Genomic DNA, 20,447 nt, shown 5'->3' with positions numbered 1-20,447 from the left:
CTGGTGTCTGTCCCTGCCTTATGATGGACATTCCAGACATGGCATTGTGATATATGGGCAAGTAAGGTAGTTTTTGCTTGTGTCGAGCGTTTGTACATGTGAGTTCGATGGACATGACATGCTGGTCCTAGGGCACCAAACACCTAATTCTGAAAGCGTAAAAGCTGGTATTTGGTAGAATCACTAGTTGTTTACAGACAAGGGCATGTCTATGGGTGATATAGTTAATTTAACAAGAATGGAAATGTAGTACTTTAGGTTGAAATATGTTTTTTAATTAAATCACAAAGAGGCATATGTATCAAATACTCTATTTGCGATTCTCAAATAGCGATTTTTTTTGAATCGCTATTTGAGAATCGCAAACGAGATGTATTAAAAAAATTCGCAAATAGTTAGCAATTTCTTGGCATTCCTTAATTATGATTAGCAAATTGCGAATCTCAATTAAGGAATACCTTCCAATTCATTCCTATGGGCCAGGAGGCCCAAATAGTTTCATCTGCATACAGTCAACTGTGACCATGTCTGCAAACCTTGAGTTAAGCTTAATTTTGGAGTCCATTAAAGAACATGATACACAGGCAGATAGCAAAAAGGCAAGATGTGCTGCAAGAAAATTGTGAGGTGCCATTGGAAGGCGCCGTTCGGAAGGTGGGGAAGGCATGCTCTGAGATTAGGGAGCGCCTGAGCTGCATTGAGGATAGGACCTTGGAGGTAGTTGTCACAGAGGTGAAAGAGCAAGCCAAGATGCATGAGTAACAATTAGCAGATGTGCAGTGGAAGTTGGAGGACATGGAAAACCAACAGCATAGGAATAATGTTCATTTACTTGGAATGAGTGGGATAATGTACTCTTTTACATGCTGGATCTCTTAAAGACTGCCTTTCTTAAATTGTCAGGATGGGACTGGGCTACGGAAGGTTAAAGAGTACCCCAGTTCCCGATGACCCGTAATAAATCTGTCCAGGATGGAAGAAACTCAAGACGACCATGGGCTATCTTAGTATATTTGGCAACTTTTTGCTTCGCCACCCTAATTTTGAGAAAGCCTGCCCAGATGCAAGACCGACATACCTAGGATTGCCATTTTTCGTCCCCTTGACTTTTGCCATACAACTGTTGAACACCGGTGGCATCTGCGACAGGTAATCAAACCATTCAAGATGCTGACTTCGAAGCATATCTATTGGCTCCTGCCAGACTGAAATCTATTGTCCGTGGCTCTGTTAAATTTTTTGCGTTGAAAAATAAAGCCAAAGAATATCTGAGTCAGGTCTCGGCGAGCAGTGGCAATGCATAAGGGCTGGGACCCTCTTTATGAATTGGCTTGATTACCGTAATATTATTAATGGTTTTCCTTTTTGGTTTTCTTTTTCTCTCTTTTCTCACTGGGTACTGTTTTGAGGTGGGAGCGAAGGGGCTTACATCTGTAAGGGGGCGGGTGTAGCCCCACGTTGTAGACCTCCTGTCTCCATCACACAGACCCGTCTGGTCTGGCTGCTTTCACTAGTGGGGGTAGTGGGAGGGGGTGTCGATGGGTGTCTAGGGGATTGCCAGAGAGGGGAAGGGGGTTGGGAAGGTGGTGGAGGCTGGGTGCGTGACAGTGTGATAATCAACACACAACAGGTGGATGTAAGTGTAATTGTGATGATGTATTTTTCAAAAGAACAGCAGCACTATGAATATGGATATAGCTGGGAGAGTGGGTGGCCAGCGGTTAGGCGTAAAGTAGACCCTGCACAAAATATAGGATGGGGTAGCAGCATGGTATTTGCTTCATTGAGGTGGTATTTTCAGGTGGTTTTGACAGCCTCTAAGAGCTATGGCTAGTTTGCGAATTGCCTCTATTAACATCTGTTGATTAAATGATAAAGTAAAAGAAGGCGGGTACAAGAAGGCTTACATTTTTTAAGAGCAGATGTGTACTGTCTACAAGAAACCCACGTTGCCAGTAAGGACAGGGCTCTGCTGAACACCTTTGCATCGAAGGCTATTTGCTATACGACACAATAAACTAGGACCAGAGGGGTTGCAATCTTAGTGAAAGGAAATTCTATTTCCCCTGGACGTAACATTGCAGACAAGCTGGGAAGATGGGCTATAAAGGAATGCAAGCTGGGCAGTGGGTCTTTTACTTTATGTACAATTTATGCCCCAGTACTAGATGATCCCAGTTTGTTTAATTTCTTGGCAGTCGAACTCCCATTTTGGCCCGGGCCATTTGTTGTTTGTGGGTATTTTAATCTAAATGGCCCAAGGGGGGGTATGTAGCGCCGAAGAAAGTTATGCAGGGCACAAGCCGCAATCCTTTAAGTCCCTGGGTCGTTTGTAGAAGGAACTAGGGCTAATTGATGTTTGGCCTTTGTTGAAGGACCTTGAACCAGGATACACCTATTATTCGGCTCACCATGGCAACTTTACCAGGCTGGAATATTTTTCTGCATCACCCGCATTGGCCAGAGGAGCACAGGTTGAACTCTTTCCTAGAGGGTGTCGGACCATAACCCAATTATTTTTGAGTTTTCTTTGAAAGGGCTGCCTCGGGTACCCAGAAAATGTTCATTTGAGAGGGGATTGCTGCTGGATCCTGACTATGTCAAACAAATTAAGTCTTGGGTCGTGTTTTTTTTTAGCTGAATAAAGGAAGCAGCTCTGTGGGAATAGTTTGGGATGCATTTAAAGCCAGGGTAAGAGGTGAAATCCTGAGTTCTAGCATTACCAAACAGAAGCAGGCGCTGGGACGCAGAAGAGACCTTTATCAAGAGCTAAGTAGTTTGGAAGCAGAACTAATCTGTGTTGTAAAAACCAGGAAAGATTCTGTCCCCGTCCTGAACCTGATCGCTATTACTGTGGCTTGTCTAAACAAACATTTTGCAGTTAAAATAGCTACAAAGTATCTGTTTAAAGAACAGGAACACTACGAGTATAGTAAGCACATTGGGGGGTTTCTCGCAGTTAGGGCATGGCAACAGAGTGTCTCTGGCTGTATTAGCAGAGTAAAGAATATGCAGGGAAATATAGTCACGGACCCCTGTGAAATTAGAGAGGCTTTCAGGGGCTTTTATGCTGATCTGTATAGGGGTACCCCTGACTGTGGCCCTAGGCTTTTAGATATTGGCATGGCAGATCAATCGAGCAGTATCACAGATGAGGAGATATTGATGTTAGGGGGAATTATACTACCTGAGCAACTACAAGGCTGTGTTCGCCTTACCACTTGGGAAAGCAGTTGGGCCAGACCACATCCCTCTTGAATTTTATAAGGTATTCCGTACAGAAATACATCAAGATTGCAGTGCCTGGTTAATGGTGTTAAAACTGGGGCTCCTCCCCTCGGGTCATGGGGTATTGCCAATATATATATTTCTTTTAACACGGCAAGGACACCACAGTTAAGGGTTCATATAGACCAATCACATTACTTAACAGTGATGTGAAGGTCTGCTCTATCATCTTTGCCACCTGACTATCGGGCGTTATACACCGACTGGTGTCAGAGCGGCAGCATGGGTTCATTCCCGGCAGAGGGACTACGGATCATGTTCAGAGGGTCATTTCTCTATTTGATGCAACTGAAGTCCTGGCAAAAGTCATGGGGGTGGCCTTATTGGATGCTGCAAAGGCCTTCGACGGGTCTCGTGGGCCTTTTTGTGGAAAGTTCTGGAGGTAAATGGTTTGGGGGGAGATTTCATTGGTGCAATTCGCTCAATGTATAATAAGCCTATAGCCCACATACAAATAATGGGACACGAATCAGAGCCCTTCAGTATATAGAGGGGCACAAAACAGTGCTGTCCCATCTCTCCTTTATTATTCACATTATTTATTGACACTTTTCTCAGGAGGTTAGACTCTTCACTGGATATTGTGCCTGTCAGCCTATGCTGATGATGTGGCCATAATTACAAGCGAACCAGACAGAGCTCTGTGGGCTGTTGAGGAGATTGCAGAAGACTTTGGGACCAGATTTGGGTTTCTGCTAAATAAGGCTAAAACCCAGGTATTGATTTACAGTCATATACTTGCCTCCGATTGTAAGATTATGAATGAAGTCATATATTTAGGAATATGTATCACTGCCAAGGTGGAGTGTATAATTGATCTAAACCTAACCCCCATTCTTGAGAAACCAAAGAAGGATTTTATACAGTGGGACAATCTGAGACTTTATAATGGGGAGATGTAACTTAGTCAAGATGATTTTCCTTCATAAACAGTTATGTGTGTTTCATACTGTCCCATTGGAATTCAGTAATGAATAGTTTAAGAAAATTGATCGATTAATGACATTCTTTATTTGGACGTATGGGAAAACCAGGAGAGCTAATGCTTTTATGTGTTTACCCACAGAGAGGGGGGTGTGGGTGCTCCCTAATTTTAGATTATATTATTTTGCTGCTGCCATGCAGTGCTATAATATATTATTCAACTGCCGGGCAATAGAATGCCAAGCAATGGGTTATGTACCCTCCATTTAGGTGCTTCTGATTGGCAACGCAGCCCATAGCTGTTCATTGAGATTTTTTGAGCCAAGTTATTTTAAGCAAACTTGCGTTAAGACTTTGTATGCCGTATTTCGAAACTGGACGGTGGTCCAAAAGAAACTGGGGGTGAGTAGGTATAGTAGATGCACTCCCCTGATCCGGAATGAACAACTGCCTAGCATATTTCATGACAGCTGTTTCACTAGGTAGTAAAGTAGCGGGCTGGGCAGGATCTTCTTGCTGGGAATCTGTTGGTACGCTTTAAGGTAGTCTGAAACAGATTTAATGCTGGGCCATGGGATTTTCTTAAATATCTACAGATTTGGGAATTTTTTATGAGAAAGACTGGGGGAATAGCTGGCTTTGATTGAATACCTTTGCTGGAAGTAATCGGTAAAGAACACTACCCCTTCCATCTCACAGTTATATGGCTGTTTGTTGGAACTGGTCCTTATGATTTGGAGAAACAGAATGGGAAATGGCAGGACAGACTTGATTTATCTGACCACGGCTATTTGAAATCACTGGGGATGGGAAGGGCAATCATGTGTGCCTCGAATCTTCAGTCACAACACTACAAGACTTTGTTTGACCTATATATATATAACACCAGCAAAGATTGCCGTAGCTTAAAATTGCTCGAATTAGGAATCGTAGGCTTTTTGGGGGAAGTTCTGTAATGTAAAATCATCCCATCACCACAACTTATATATTATTAGGGGTGGACAAGATACATATGGGCCCAGGATTGGAAATTATTTTTATTGCAATGGCAGTTTGTAGGCTGTGTATCTCTTAATCTTTTCTGGATTCTTTACCTCCGACCTTCTGCATGTATATCAATTTGAAAAGACACTGTATGCATGTAAAGGCAAGCAGGCTAAAAGGAAGGGGAGGAGGATATGGGGGCTTTACAATATGGCTGGATATGTTTTATTAATCAATATTGGTTAAATCATTTTATTTCCTGAGTCTGTTTACAAATTGGAATGTATAATGAATTAGTGCTTCTACTTTATTGAATGCTATTTATGTTGGCTAACTTTATGGATCTTCATTTTAGGTATTTATGTACACTTGTTGGTATTGTACAGGTAAAGTTGAACGGGAAAAAAGCTATGAAAAAGATATATTTTTAAAAGAATTTCCTCTAAAGAGTTTATTGTAAAATGCATGCTTTGGTCCTGTTTATTCCCAAATCATCGGGCTGTAAATCCTATCAACCCGTACTAGTGAAAGTCAGGCTTGCAACTACAGCCACCTTTAAAGTTCTCAGGCTGCATTGCTGTTCACTCCTTCCACATCGTTAATGCATCATTGGGTGGGTTCAGTAAGGATGAGCTTTTACCTTATCAGCTGTGCCTGGCACAAAAGGCTGCTAATTAATGATCTTAAAATGAATGAGTGTAGGTTACCCTGATAGTAGGCACCTGCAAAAGGGGGAAAACTGAACTAACTTTAAAGGGGTTATTTTTAACGCCCTGCTGATATAATCAAGCCAAGCAAAATTCTAGAATGACATTTTGTGGTGATTGTGTAAGATGCAGGACTGGTCAAAAAGAGCAGTTTTTTCTCTACGCTTCATGGCCCCATTAACGGAGCGGCCCAGTCAATGATGACGTAATAGGTGGCACAACCTCAGCTGCCACTATCAAACAAAGGAACATTCTAGAACTTTAGAAGGGCTATAGTAGGTGATTGTTAGGACTTGGCAAAGAGAACTGTATGTTTTTTCTTCACTCGAGGACCTCCTTTAAAGAGGGGCCACCCAGTCAATGATGATGCAACAGATTGCAAAAACCCAGATGGCACTATGAAACTAAGGAATATTCTACGCTTAGTGTTGCAGATTGCTAGAGATTTAGGACAGGGCAAAAATAACTATTTTCTCTATGCTGGATTCCTACTTTAAAGGGGGTATTAATTTGATGACATCACAGTAGATTTCAAACCTCAACTGACATCTTCTAACAAAGAAACATTCTAGAACACCTGTTATAGTTAAATAGTGTTAGAGATGCAGGAGTGGGAAAAGAGAACTGTTTCTTTTCGCTACACTGCATGGCCCTTTAAAGATTATAGAGTAAGTGGACTATAAAATGCTTCACATGGCGATTATTCTAGTTTGTACATAAGTATGTATATAAAAATAAATCAATTTTGTTTATTCCTACATTCTATGAGAATGTGATTCAATTCATAATCCTCATTTATCTTGCATATGAAGTGTACAGAAATCTAAATATATTTCATGGATTTCTCCCTAAAATCTTGGTTATAAAAATGTCTTCAAAATCCTTGCAGACTACTGCAATTAATAAGCCAGAGTGAAACACATTCTTCAGCATTGATTGAATTGTATACCGCTGATGGCCCTCATAAAAATCCTGGAAGAAATATCAGTCTCAGCAAAATCCCCCTAGGCCCTTGGATCCACTGTGACACTGGTTCTCGGCCAGTAGGCTGCTTTCTTAAGCTCACAAACTGACAATGTAAGAGTGACCGCCCTCCAGGGAGTAACATTAGCCACATAATTGACACATTCACGGTATAATAATTCTAATGCCATTAACAACCGTCTAAATTCTTTTCCACAAAGTGCTCTGAGGTGTGCATGAGTGGACCGGTATTTGCAATCTACGTACTGCCAACTAAATGTAATGGTATGTTAATTGTAGCTTATATAGCGCAAAATCACCAGCGGGTCTCAGCGCTTATAGAGAAAACTCAGGTAGCCACAAGAGACCCAGGCACATGCAGAATTATACTGTGACCAGGGCTTCCCTAAACAAATAAGTCTTAAGGCCTTTCCTAAAGGAAAGGAGGGCAGAGTCTTTCCGAAGGTTCTCTGGTAGTACATTCCAGATTCGGGGAATTAGGACCGAGAATGTTCGGCCACCTTTTGATGCCAGTTTGACTCTTGGAAGGGCCAAAAAACCTGCCGTTGATGATCGCAATGTGTGTTCCGGAACTTAATTCATCAGACGTTCCTTAATATAGCTCGGACCTGACCAAAAATGGCTTTTTGGGCAATGCAGAGGCCCTTAAACTTGGCTCTCTGTTTAACAGGGAGCCAATGTAGCCTGTGCAGCAAAGGGGTGGCATGAGCCCATCTAGGCAGCCTAAAAGTCAACCTGGCAGCGTCATTCATGATCACCTGCAAATTGCTGATTAATTTCTAAGGGAGGCCAATGTACAGAGCAATACCATAGTCCAATCTAGACACTATCGTGGCAGATACGAACATCTTGAGAGTGGTATGTGAAAGTAGGAGAGCCAGCTTCCGCAACTCTAGCATTAGACCCAGGCAGCTGCCAACCACCGAGGACACTTGATTGGTCAAGGAGAGGTTGGTGTCTATCTTGATGCCCAGACTTTTAATGACATGCGCAGGCCTCGGGGCAATGCCAAGTTCCTGCGGCCAAAAGAGGTCATTCCAGGGCTTCCCTTTCAGGGGAGATCATGAGGATCTCAGTCTTGTCCGGGTTAACTTTTAATGAATTAGCTGCCATCCAGTTCACTGTGTATCTGAGGATGTTCTGGGCGCTGGACTGAGCTTGCGAGGAATTATTAATTTGCTGAATATGTTGGGTGTCATCTGCATAATTAAATACTTGGCAGTCCATAGCAGCTAATGCTGCCTCTAGTGGTTGCAGGTACACGTTAAACAGAAGAGGCGACAGTACTGAGCCCTGGGGGACACCACAAGTAAGGTCGCCCTTTTTTTGATAATTGGTCGCCCAATTGGGTCCTTTGTGGACTTCCTGACAAAAAGGGCTCGATCCATTGATGAGCCAACCTGCTGATGCCCAAATTAGCAAGTCTCATCAGGAGTTGTGCATGGTTGACTGTGTTAAATGCTGCCGACAGATCTAGCAAAATCAGTGCGCCTGCGTCTTTATTATCAGCTCTAGTTCTGAGCTCATCAAGCACGGCCACCATCACAAGTTCAGTGTTGCAATGGGCCCTGAAGCCAGCCGGCCTACCTTGAAGTAGATTATGTTCCTCAATAAAAGATGACAATATTGTGAGGACATGTTCCTTTAAAATCTTTGCCAGAAAGGGAAGATGGGCCTATAATTTTTAAGGTTGGTTACATCCGCCCCTGGCTTTTCCAGTAGGGGGGTGACTCTGGCTTCCTTCATGCTAATGGCAAATAGCCTGTCTCCAAGGAATGATTGAGTAACAAAAGGATCATACTATCTAGCCCGGGAAGAGCCATACGAAAAATCCTTGGTGGGCAGGGATCGGCAGGGAAGACAGATTTGACCCTATTCATCAGACATGATATCCGAGCTGAATTTAGGTTAGGAAAGGTAGTGAGCCTCGCATCTGGGTTACAGGGAAGTTGGGTCTGGTCTGTATCCAACTGAAACATTGTGCTGTTGTCGATCTAAGTGAGGATAAATAAGTAAATGAGAGTAATCGCTCCTAAATTGATATAAAATGTTAAAAAAATTTCTTTGGTCACATTTGCATCAATTTTTGTCACAACTTGTCATACTCCTACCTTTCCTCAGTAGGGCTTTAATTTTCTCACAGGTCTGATCCTTTTTTATGGAAACCTGAAATCCCAAGTTCTGAAAACAAGTCTGAATGTCCTGGGCATCTTTGCTGGTCCCTCGTCGAGTATCCATTTCTGCAGGATCATAAAGCATACATTTAGACTTTCAATGACACTTATGATGAAAAATTATGTAAACAATTAAAGACCTGTAAAACTTGCTATTGTACAATCACATGCCCTGTATTACAACTCACGCCTTCGGGATATTCTCATTCTGCCATCACACTGGAACTTCATTCAGGAGTCTGCCTTTGCACAACTTTCTTGGAGAATTCTTGAATTAGCCTCTGTCCTCAACCCTGTATTCTCACTTAGCCAGAAAGACGCATTTTTCTAGTCTTTCGCTCTTTAGGACCATGTTAACGAGTCCTGATTTTTATTTAGCTGACTAGCTATATTTACTCTTATGAGCTAACTTTATAAAAGGTGAGTATGCAGCTCAGTGTTCTTGCAACGTGTTTACTAGCCCTGGGTAAAATTATCGTCATTTGCTTTGCAGAAAGTACGCAAAATGCTAAAAAAAGTTCATGAAATGACTCGTTATTATGCGAAATGCTGGCTTTGGCAGTTTGTGTCACTTTTAGCACGAAATGAGTCTGCAAGGGTGAATTTTCTGCTAAAAGAAGCTCATGGCATAACGGTGTAATTTGAGGCATTTAACGGAACAATTGTTTTGAAAAGTGCCTAAAATTGCTCCAGATTTTGCCAGTGTAAATTCAATTCCGCTCGGTCTTAGTATTTACTCTTATAATTTACACCAGCATGAACAAGCCCTTTTCTGTCATATTTAAATATACCGTATGGAAGCGAAAAGATGCGTTTTCTTTCGGTTCATGAGTGTGCGGCTAATCACGGCAACCCACGCATGTGCCAATGAGTTTCTTTTTGTTTTTCTTGGATGGAGGAAGAATGAATCTTACGCCTTGATGTATTCCTCCAATAGTTGTCATGTGTCATTCAATGTGTGTGGTCTCCGTGCATGGCAGGTGCAGATCCTGACCATAAGGTACTGCAGGGCGGCTGGATGCCAGCCACTGGGACATCCTGGCAGTGGAAGAATTCAATCAATCAGGATTTATAAAGTGCATGCTAATCACCTGAAAGGGTATCCAGGCATTTGCAGGTCCCAGAGGCTCATTCGAACAGCCAGGTCTTGGGGGCCCTTCGGAATGCTGAAAGTGAGGTGATGGTCCGGAGTTGCACGGTGTTGCTGTTCCAGGTCTTTGCTGCGATGTGGGAGAAGCGTCCTCCGCTCCTGCTTCGGTAGATGCAAGAAGTATGGGCAGGCGGAGCGTAGTTTTCTCGATAGTTAGTGGAAGTTACGGTGGTGGTTAATGTAGATGGGGCGTTGATTGTGTAGACTGTAGAGCCATGTGTACGTGAGATAGCTGCTTAACTAGGCCTTTCTTTTGTCTGGGGAGCCAAAGGAGTTGCCTGAGGTGGGGTATGATGTGGATCTGTCTGGGAAGGTTGAAGATGAGTCTGACTGCGGCAGTCTGTATGTCCTGGAGTCTCTGTAAATGGTGTGCTGTGATTCCTACGTCGACAGCATTGCCGTAATCCAGTCAGCTGATGATGAGTGCCTGTGTCATGGTGATTCTCATGTGCAGTAGTAGCCACTTGTATATCTTATGTAGCATGCCCAGAGTGCAGAAGCAGGCGGAGGAGACGGCGTTTATTTGTGATTTCTTGGTGAGCGTGTTGTCAATGATGATTCAGAGATTTCTGGCATGGTTGGTGGGAGTGGGTGGGGGTCCTAGGTCCGAAGGCCACCAGGAGTCGTTCCATGTGTTGCTGCTGTTGGCAAATATCAATACTTCAGTCTAGTCTGTGTTCAGCTGCAGACAGTTTTTCTTCATCCAGTTGTCGACACTTGTCATGCATCTGTGCAAGTTGGTTCTGGTGGTGGTGGTGTCCTTGGTGAGTGAGAAGATGATTTGGGGTTATCTGCATAGGAAATTATGTTGAGACTGTAGGATCTGATGATATTGGCCAACAGGGTCATATATGCGTTGAAAAGTGTGGGGCTGAGGGGTGATCCCTGGAGGACACCGCATGCGATATCCTTGTGTTTGGAGATGAACAGTGGGCGATGGATCTTCTGGGTTCTTCCGGTGAGAAAGTATGTGATTCATCTGACCACGTCTCCTTGGATGCCAATATGGTGGAGCCTTTTCATCAGCATGTGGTGGGATATGGTATCAACGGCTACCAAGAGGTCAATGAGGATCAGAGCTGCTGTTTCTCCTCGGTCGAGGAGGGTTCGGACGACGTTGATGGCTGCGATCAGGGTGGTCTTGGTGCTGTGATTGCTGTAGAAGATGGATTAGAAGACATTGAGTAGCTGGTTCAACTTCAAAAGTAAACACAAGGAGATGATAGTCGGAGTGCTGAAATTTTTCAGCACTCACCCCCAGTTAAGAGATCTTGGTTCAATCCATCATCGTTCTTTAGCTCACTTCGCCACCCCAGTTCAGACCCAGCCATATGCAAATCAGTCTTGACCCTGTTCCTCATGGGAACAGTCCAGCCCGAACTGCTTCAGAAGTGTCATGAGTTGCTTGTTGATGATATTTTCCAGTACCTTCACAGGGAATGGGAGCAGGGAGATTGGTTGGTAGTTTTTGAGTTTCCTGGGGTCAGCGCTGGTTTTTTGAGTAGTGGTCTGACTTCAAGGTGTTTCCAAGTTTTGGGAAAAGCTGCTGAGGTGATGGAGGTGTTAAGCAGGGTGGTGAATTCCTGATCGATCCTTTGTTTTCTGAGATTGAAGATGTGGTACGGGCATGGGTCTGTGGGAGCTTCTGAGTGGATGGATTTCATGGTGAAGGTGGCTTCCTGGGTGGCGGGCAGGTTCCGGTGGTCAGTCTGTGCTTTGTGTCAGTTGTGGTGGTGTAGAATCTGTCGAGGAGGTCCATAGGTATGGTTTCAGGTTCAAAGTTTCTGTATATGGTCTTGTTGAGGAAGAAGCCGGCGAGGGTGTCACACAGCTCCTGTGAGAGTGTGATGTTGTTTTCGCTGGCAGCTGGGTTGGCGAATTGCTTAACAATGTTAAAAAGTTCCTTGGCATTGTTGATGCTGGTTTGAGTGTTTGTGGCTAGGTCTGTCTTCTTTGTTGTGCTCAGTAGGTGGCGGTAGAGTTTGAGGGAGGTCTTGAAGGAGGTTTCCTTGCTGGTCTACCATCTCCTCTCCAGTTGTTGCTGTCCCATTTCGCTGGTCTCAGTTTTTGGGTGTACCAGCTGGCCTTTATGCATGATTTTCTCTGGATGTTGCTCGTGATGGGGACAATGCTGTTGGTGCAATTGGTGATCCAGGCGTTGAAGATCTTATCTCCCTGTTGAGGTTGGTGGAAGTAGCGGAGTCGGAGGTGTTGAGGGTGTCTGTCCAGCTGGTCTCTGAAATTTTGTTCCACCTATGGTGCGGGGCACTGGTAATCTTAGGGGTGGTGTAAGTTGACGATAAAGTGATTGTTCCATCTGAGTTCTGTGACGTGGATGAATTTGACGCAGTTGCTGGAGGTGATGATGTGGTTCAGTGTGTGTCCTGTGGTGTGTGTGGGGTTGCAGACAATCTGGGTCATAGAAGTAGCAAATCTTCATTATTTAATGATTGTTTATGTGCAGAAAGGGTCACCTTCCTGCATATAAACAATCAATAATGGCAGTTTGCTCTTTCTATGCTTGTTCTGCAGATTGCTTAACTTCACTTTGTATGCAGGGCACTGCGCCACTGGAACGTAAAAAAATGTGCCGTTCCGGTGGCGTAATTCCCTTGTGAATTTGCCCCTTTGCTTCTTCCATAAATAGGTGGAAGAGACAGCATCCGTCATTTTTCCACACATTATCCCTATTTTTTACTCCAGAATACCTCAACTTTTGGAGTTAAAAAGAAAAAAACTTTTAGCACAACTACGGATGAGTGAGAATATGAAGAAAAATTGCTATTCCAAACAGCATTTTTTCTCTTTATTCTCCACATGTTTAACACAAATAAGCAGTGTATAAATGAGGGTGTGAGTGTTACTGAAGTGTGCTTGCAGGTGCTTGTGCAAGGTTGTTGTAATAATTTGGCACCTCCCTCTAAAGTCGATTAGTTATACATTGTAGGGGTAGTCTTGTTTTAATTGTAATCTAAAATAAAGTCAGCAAGCACTTTATTTTGTTAGTTATTATATTTCTTTAAGTTCAGGGGCCAGATTACATTTTTCTTAAAATATCGTTCTTAGGGTTGTATTTTACAAAGTGTGTATGAGGGGGTTCACGTAAACTGAGCAGGGATATTGGTTCCATGGAGAATAGAGGACGGGATACCACAAGCACAAAACAAAAACCCGCTGGCTCACCAGTGTCAGCATGATTCACAAGCGGGGAAGAGTGTGTAACACTGATAAAGCCTCCTATGAGAAAACTCTTTGCCAGGCTATGCATGACAGGGGACCGTGAGCATAGCATTGAATAATTTTTGCACTAAGCTAGTCACAGGGCTTTCAAAGAAATGAATCTAAGGAGGGGGGAAACAGCCTTTACAATGAAGCCTGACCCTGCATGACTTTACCACACAGTCTTTACAACGTATGCAACACTACCACGCATGCCATTACCATGCATGCCTTTACGATGCACACCATTACAATGAATTTCATTGTAAAAGCATGAATGGTAAAGGCATATGCCTAGGCAAAGTTTTACAATGAAATATTAAGTGTTTTTTACAGATGTTACATATATGTATATATATATTATCTACTGATGGTCGTCAGTAGATAGTTATAGTTAGGACCTAATACCCATAGGAAATCCGCAACATTCTATTTGGAATAACTTTGGCACCAATTGACGAATCTGGGTGAAATTTTCCAAACTTTTGGCCAGCTCCGGTCCACTCCTATCCTGGAAGTTTCACGATGATTCATCAAGCGGGAGAAGAGAAAAAAGGGTGGTCCCAAAACGTGTTTTCCCCATGCAATCTCCCATAAGACCTTTAGCTGCAGCTACAGCCCGAACTGCTGAACGGAATTACACCAAATTTGGCAAAGAGGTAGTCCTTGGTTCAGACCCGTGCCTTTTGCTTATTTGGTGCAAATCCGTTCAGTTGTTTCTGAGAAAATGACAGTTAAAGTCATTTATATATCTATGGAAGCGGTGGATCCGTATATCTATCAGCGTACCCTAAGCGCAGCCTGCACGCACCCTGCTGTGCACGAGCTGTATGCTAATTGGCTGTCAACAGTGAAAATCAGGAAGTGTTGGCAGCCATCTTGTGCCTCGGTAGAACCGAGGCACAAGAAAACCAAAACAAACGCCGCAAAACGCAAAAGGGGGCAGGGTTTTTTTAAATTGCGGAATGCCCATAGGATCCGCGCATCCTATCGATTAAAAAAAAAGAAACGCGGTCTCCCACGCTAAATATTTTAATTTGCCCCCAGGGGGCCAAATCCCGGGGGCATTTTTAAAACAATAGTGTGGGGGGGTCCCAATCCCCCCACACTGCCCCAGGGAACGCCACCCCCGGGGCTGTAACTTAATATATGCGGGGGGCTCATGGGGCCCCCGCAGCCCCGGGGACCGTGACCCCCTGGGGCTTGTTAAAAAAGGTATGGGGGGGCTCTCAGGACCCCTCAGCCCCGGGGACCACCACCTCCCGGGGCTCAAATTTAATGTATGCGGGGGGGCTCACGGGCCCCCTGCAGCCCTGGGGACCAACCCCCCAGGGCTACTTTGAAATGGGTGGGGGGTCTCAAGCCCCCCCAACCCTGGGGACCGCCACCCCCCGGGGCTTGAATTTAATGTATGCGGGGGCTCACGGTGCCCCCGCAGCCCCGGGGACTGCCACCCCCGGGGCTATTATGAAATGGGTGGCGGGGCTCTGAGGCCCCCCTAGCCCCGGGGACCGCCACCCCTGGGGCTTAAAAACATTTGAAAAGGGGACTCTGAGGCCCCCCCAGCCCCGGGGACTGCCACCCCCAGAGCTTCTAAAGAATGTGGGAGGGGGACCGCGCGGCCCCCCTCTTGGAGCGCCTGATGGCCCTGGGGACTGACACCCCCCAGGCCCGGCTCCTGCAGTGTCCTGGGGTGCCCACCCCCGGGACACTGCTGTTTGCAATGGCAGGGCGGGAGCCTTGCGGCTCCCACCCTGCCATTGCAAACTGCTTTGCTTCATTAAAGCGAGAACAGGGAAACCTGCTCTCGCTTCAATGTAGCAAAGCAAATTGTTTTTCCATATGGGGAGCAGCATGTTAGCTGCTCCCCATATGGAAAAGTAATGCCAGCTCCCGCAGGAGGCGGGGAGCCGGAGGGACCGTGGGGGGATTGGGGACCCCCCACATTCCCCAACAGTGAGGGCCAGCCCCGGGGGATGGGGTCCCCGGGGCTAGTAGTGGCCTGGGAGGCGGGGCTATGCGGCCCCCTCCCCAAAAGGAACATAAAAAAAAGGGCCGGCCTCGGGGGATGGGGTCCCCGGGGCCATAAGTGGCCACAGGAGGGGGGCAAGGCAACCCCCCTCCTAATAAAAAAAAAGGGCCATGCCCCGGGGTGTGGAAAAGTAAATTTTGCCATGTTCTGTGTCCCTACGCTTCATCCATCATATGTTATGTGTGCATGACCAATATGCATATGTTATTCCCCATGTCCGATTAATGACGCAATTACAGTTGTGTCCACCTCTAGTATGCCAGTTTCCAGTCCTCGTGAATACTACGAATATCAGGCCTATGTAAAGTAATGTTGCCACGTTTCCCAGTGTGCACGTTATTCCATTATAAAATCCCCGTTTCTAGGCCTCAAAAGGGCCCGGACCACAGATTCAGCTCCTGTCTCCTGAAAGCCTCGCTAAGGAGCGATACAGCCCCCACCTGTATCCTCGACCCTTCACTTACTTCCTGCCTCGCAGTGCCCGGTGCAGCTTGGCTCTGCCTCTGAGTCTGCCAAAAGTATGTTATAGTTCCAGTTATCAGTTCAGTCCTCCTCCTCTGCATTCCTAAGCTACTGAACTGCATCAATAGTTTCCGTCATTGTCTAGCCTTCTCGTCTCCATGTTAGAGAAATACTGTATTTAATGGTCATTTAATATTCTTCATCACGCACTACATGTAGAATAATGCATGGTCCAGTCTTAGAATCAAGTTAGCTTTTCCCCTCATGACTTCTAGTTTATATCAACATGTTCCCTAAACATCAGATACCAGATAGGGTTTAGGTACATGTCGCTCCGACCCTTCAGACTCTAGTCTCTGCTCCTAGCACAGAGTTCATAGCCCCCAGCTTCTCCTAGTAACACGTCATTGCCAGTTTTCGCGCACCATTAGGTTAGAGGTCCCGGCTCCTTAGGTAGCCCCCTCCAAAGTTTCCGCCCATTCATGACATATTCTGTTACGTTTGCACCACATGTCTATGTATACGCCCAGTTACACCTCTTTTTACTGTTATCTCTCGCGACTGCTACGCGTCACGCCTTCTGCTCCACCCACTGCTACGCCTACTGCAATGTAATGCTATGTGTTTGCGCTATGTATATAAGTCAATGTTTTGTTATTGAATGTTAGCGCGCTCATCCCAGACCCAGCCCCGGCAGCTGCCGGGCCTTATTGTCCTATTCCCATGCAGGTTGTCCTGATCCTGTCCTTATGCTGTAATAAACCTGCAGAAACTCCTACTACCTCGAATCTTGACTCTTATTTTATTGAGCTATCTGTTATGCTATAAGTCTAGTCAAAAATAGGGTATTATTTATTTATTTACCACATAATGGCGCCCGAATAGGGACTTGCCCTTTCCCCACGCGTCGGTGAAGCCACGCCGACCCCCTGACCCTCTGCAGTCGTGACGGAACCATACCGTGCACTGGCAGATATTTCTGCTCCAAGTATCCCTCAGGCCCACGGAGGAGACGGAGGAGGCGGTCCAGCATCCAAACGAGACGGTGGAGGAACGCGGCGAGTCCCGACCAGAGCCCAAGCCGAGAGTCCAAGGTCCGAGGTATCCCGAGGCCCACCCGTAACTGAAGTCCGAAGTCCGAAGTCCGTCGTAGTCCAGTCCCGTTCGAGGCCTTCCGTTCCGTGCTGCCCGGTGAGTACCATTGCTGGGGTAGTATCTAGACAGGACCAATCTAAATTGACTCCTGGTCCGTGGGTTGGTGGTACCCAAGCCCACAAACGAAGTGTTCACCTAGGTGGATACGGGTCTTGATGCGTTCCTTTATGGGACCGGTATGTTCCGTACTGTTACAGCAGTGCATCCAGTAACTCTAGTCTGTTCCGTTCTCGAGAATTCTGTTCTGTTTCTGTTTTCAGTATTTTCAGGTAGTATTCTGTTCGAACTGTTATGTTATGATATTGTTTAATGTATTTCCAATGTCGTGGTATGCCTGAATTGTTTTCCCAATTGTTATTGTTTTTCGTGTATTGTATTGTGTTCCGATTCAAGTTTAGAATGCCGCTCTTTTCCAAGTTACGTCAGTTAAAAACTAGAAAGGGTCTGTTAGAGGAAGCAGTTCCTGTCCCGCCTAGGGACAGTCCAGGTCATTTTATGTATCAGAAACATGGCATAAGCGCCATAATGTATCTAGATTTATGGGTAGAGTATACCAAACAGTTAGAAGAAAAGTATAGATGGCCCGTATCGGGTACATGGGATGCCGAATGTATCATGCGAGTAGAAGAAGCATTATGGAAAAAGAAAGCCAGACAGTCACAGAAAGATGCCATCGAGTTATGGCGCAAGGAAGCTCATAAAAGAACGGAAAAGGAAGTCAGAAAGTCAGAGTTAAGTAGAGAATCCCAAGAACGAGCCCAAGAAAGAGAATTAATCGAGATAGGTGAACAAGTCAAAGCCGAACAGTCAGACAGACAGAGGCATGCCCTTATTAAGGGTATGTATCCTCTCCTTGCCGAAGGCCTGCCAAAAGCGACCCCAGAGGCACCCAGTAATTTCCCGCCGCCATTAATTCCGACCAAGCTACGTCACAAACCGACCGCAGCTGATATTTTTATTTCGTCCTATTTGGACGACACAGTCCCCGAATATGCAAATCCTGTTCGTGCTCCGCCAGTCCCTGTAAATCAGGCACTTCCCGCTTCTCCAGACACCGGAGTACCTGTTACGGTACCCCCGGTCCAGCCTACAGTTCCATTTCCCACTCTGCCAGGACGTAGAGCCTCAGTAGACGACTCTAGTCTAGGGGCCGCAGGAGGAGCTACTCCTCAAACCCCGCCGCCACACAAGCGTTTATCGGCACTCGAATTACATGCTCAAGCATCACAGCGTACTCCTAAAAGTAATAAGTCTGTCACAGAAATCAGGCAAGCCCTTAACGAATGTGTCTATGATCCAGTTCCAGGCGAATATACTATGGTTTTATATTCCTTACGTGTAAGGAGAGTGACCGAGTATCTAGTCACCTTGCCGAATATGAAAGAAGATCTAGACAGAATATATCGTTTCATCCGTACAGGGGATGATCCAGAAAGTATTGGCGAAATTATGTCTCAAAGGAAAGCCGAGATTCAGCTCATGATATTAAAGTTCCTGATCAATTGTTTAATAAGAGAACAAGATTACCCGTCTAAAGATCCCGCCGAAATGAGAATCCTGACAAGGTGGAGTGATAATATAGCCGAGGGTAAGCACAAGACCGTCAGTGCCATGGAGAGTATGTACAAGAAAATTCGTAAAGAAATAATAAGGTTACACGAACAGCGTAAAGCAGCACAAGTAAGTGAGAAAGAAAGTATCTCTGATCCTGAAGAGGAAGAGAACGAGAATCCCGCCAGAATAGCGTATGTAGGAAAATCCAGATTTCCAGATCGCCATTTACGTCTAGAACCCAAGTCTATTTTTCAACATCTAGCACCAGAACAAGGTTCCCTAGAACAAGTATTTCAAGCTACCGATCACATTCTGAAATCACGAGTCGGTTACAGTGAACTAAGTACTATGCATGAACAAGAACTAGCCCGATCAGCAGTCCGATGGATTACTGATTCTACCACTTTTCCAGACGAAATAGTGGCACAAGTGTTTCTGAAACTGCCCCCAGCCGAGCAACGACTGGTGGGTATGTATATGATCCAGCACCTCATTACTCAGTATGAGGGTCAACATTCTGATCCAGGCCCGTTGCACGATATCCTGAACGAGTTACTCCAGTATAGATGGAGAGGTCTAGGTACCGATTTAGTTAGTGTCATTCTAGAACAGCGTCACAAATATAGAACGTTTTTGAACCCGCATTTTGTTCATGTCTCACCCCCAGAAAGTAAATCATTCTACATAGACAGACAGAATCCGTTACGAGAAGTCCACCCAGTCCAAGGGGCGGGTGGCGTAATGCAACGAGTGTTTGTATACACTCCAATATCAAAGATGGAACTTCTTGAAATGAAGAAATTAATTCCCTGTCATGACAAAGATCCAGCAGGGTTCCATAGAGAATTAAAAGACATGCTCCGTATGGGAGAATACACTTACCCAGATATCATTAAAATGTTAAAGGTCCTGTTACCCGCAGGGGTGTATGAAAAGTTAAAGGAAAAAGAATGGGAGGTGGGAGAGAAAAAGATCGATTGGGCAGCTCTAGAAGCTGAAGACAAGGCACGAGTACCAGGTACCGGTCTTGGAGATAAATGTAAAGATTTACCAGAATTATTGATTCAAGTTTTACCCAGATTATTGACAACTAGGAAAGAAGACTGGGATGCAATCTCAGCCTGTAAACAGAAGCAAGACGAGGATATTAGTGATTTTTATTCTAGATTTGAAAAATGTTTCAGTATCAACAGTGGTCTCAAGACAAGTAGTGAGTCATACCCTCATCTTTTCGTCACCAAATTAGTCGAGAATTCAAGTCCACAATTAAAAACCGAGTTTTGAAAGTCGAAAGCACCTGGCAAGCTAATACTCCGTCCCAGATGCTCCAGATGCTCCAGTACCACCAGAATAGAATCAGGGAAGAGCAAGAACACGAGAGAAAACGTATGAAAGACACGAAAATGAAAGTGCTAGTTGCACAATCTGTTCCTCAAGACAGTCAGAAGAGGGGTCCGAATCAAGCCAGTCATCCTGCAGCTCCCGTTAAAGGGAACTGCAATTATTGTAAACAGCCAGGTCATTTTATAAACGAGTGTGCAGTTCTGAAACACAACATAGCTACTGGTAAGACTAAAGAAAGACCACGTCCGCCGAGACAAGAACAAGTTTCACAGACTCCTCAGTCACAGAATGCACCACAGACAGTTACAGTACCGCAGCCTATTGCTGCAACACAGCATGTTACATCACAGATGTACCAGTATGCACAGTCCGAGTATCCAGAGTACCAGTCATATTCATGAAACAGCCTAGAGAGGGAGGTAGACTTGCCTCTCATCGAGATACCTGTAGATCAAGAAGGTCCCTATGTT

The 20,447-nt window shown here is 45.0% G+C and overlaps 1 protein-coding gene across 1 annotated transcript in view; it reads right to left on the bottom strand.

Annotated features, from left to right (window-relative positions):
• LOC144755186 (caspase-7-like) overlaps positions 1–20,447 on the bottom strand; it is a 142,152-nt gene that overhangs the window by 64,260 nt on the left and 57,445 nt on the right. Inside the window, exon 4 of the mRNA XM_078643850.1 lies at positions 8,999–9,127. Coding sequence (XP_078499976.1) covers positions 8,999–9,127 — 129 coding nt within the window. The remainder of the gene's footprint in view (positions 1–8,998; positions 9,128–20,447) is intronic.

The sequence above is a fragment of the Lissotriton helveticus genome, chromosome 5_1 (assembly GCF_964261635.1).
Source record: "Lissotriton helveticus chromosome 5_1, aLisHel1.1, whole genome shotgun sequence".
Classification (NCBI taxonomy): domain Eukaryota; kingdom Metazoa; phylum Chordata; class Amphibia; order Caudata; family Salamandridae; genus Lissotriton; species Lissotriton helveticus.
The sequence above is the reverse complement of the archived record's forward strand: the minus strand, read 5'-3'. Positions and strand labels throughout refer to the sequence as shown.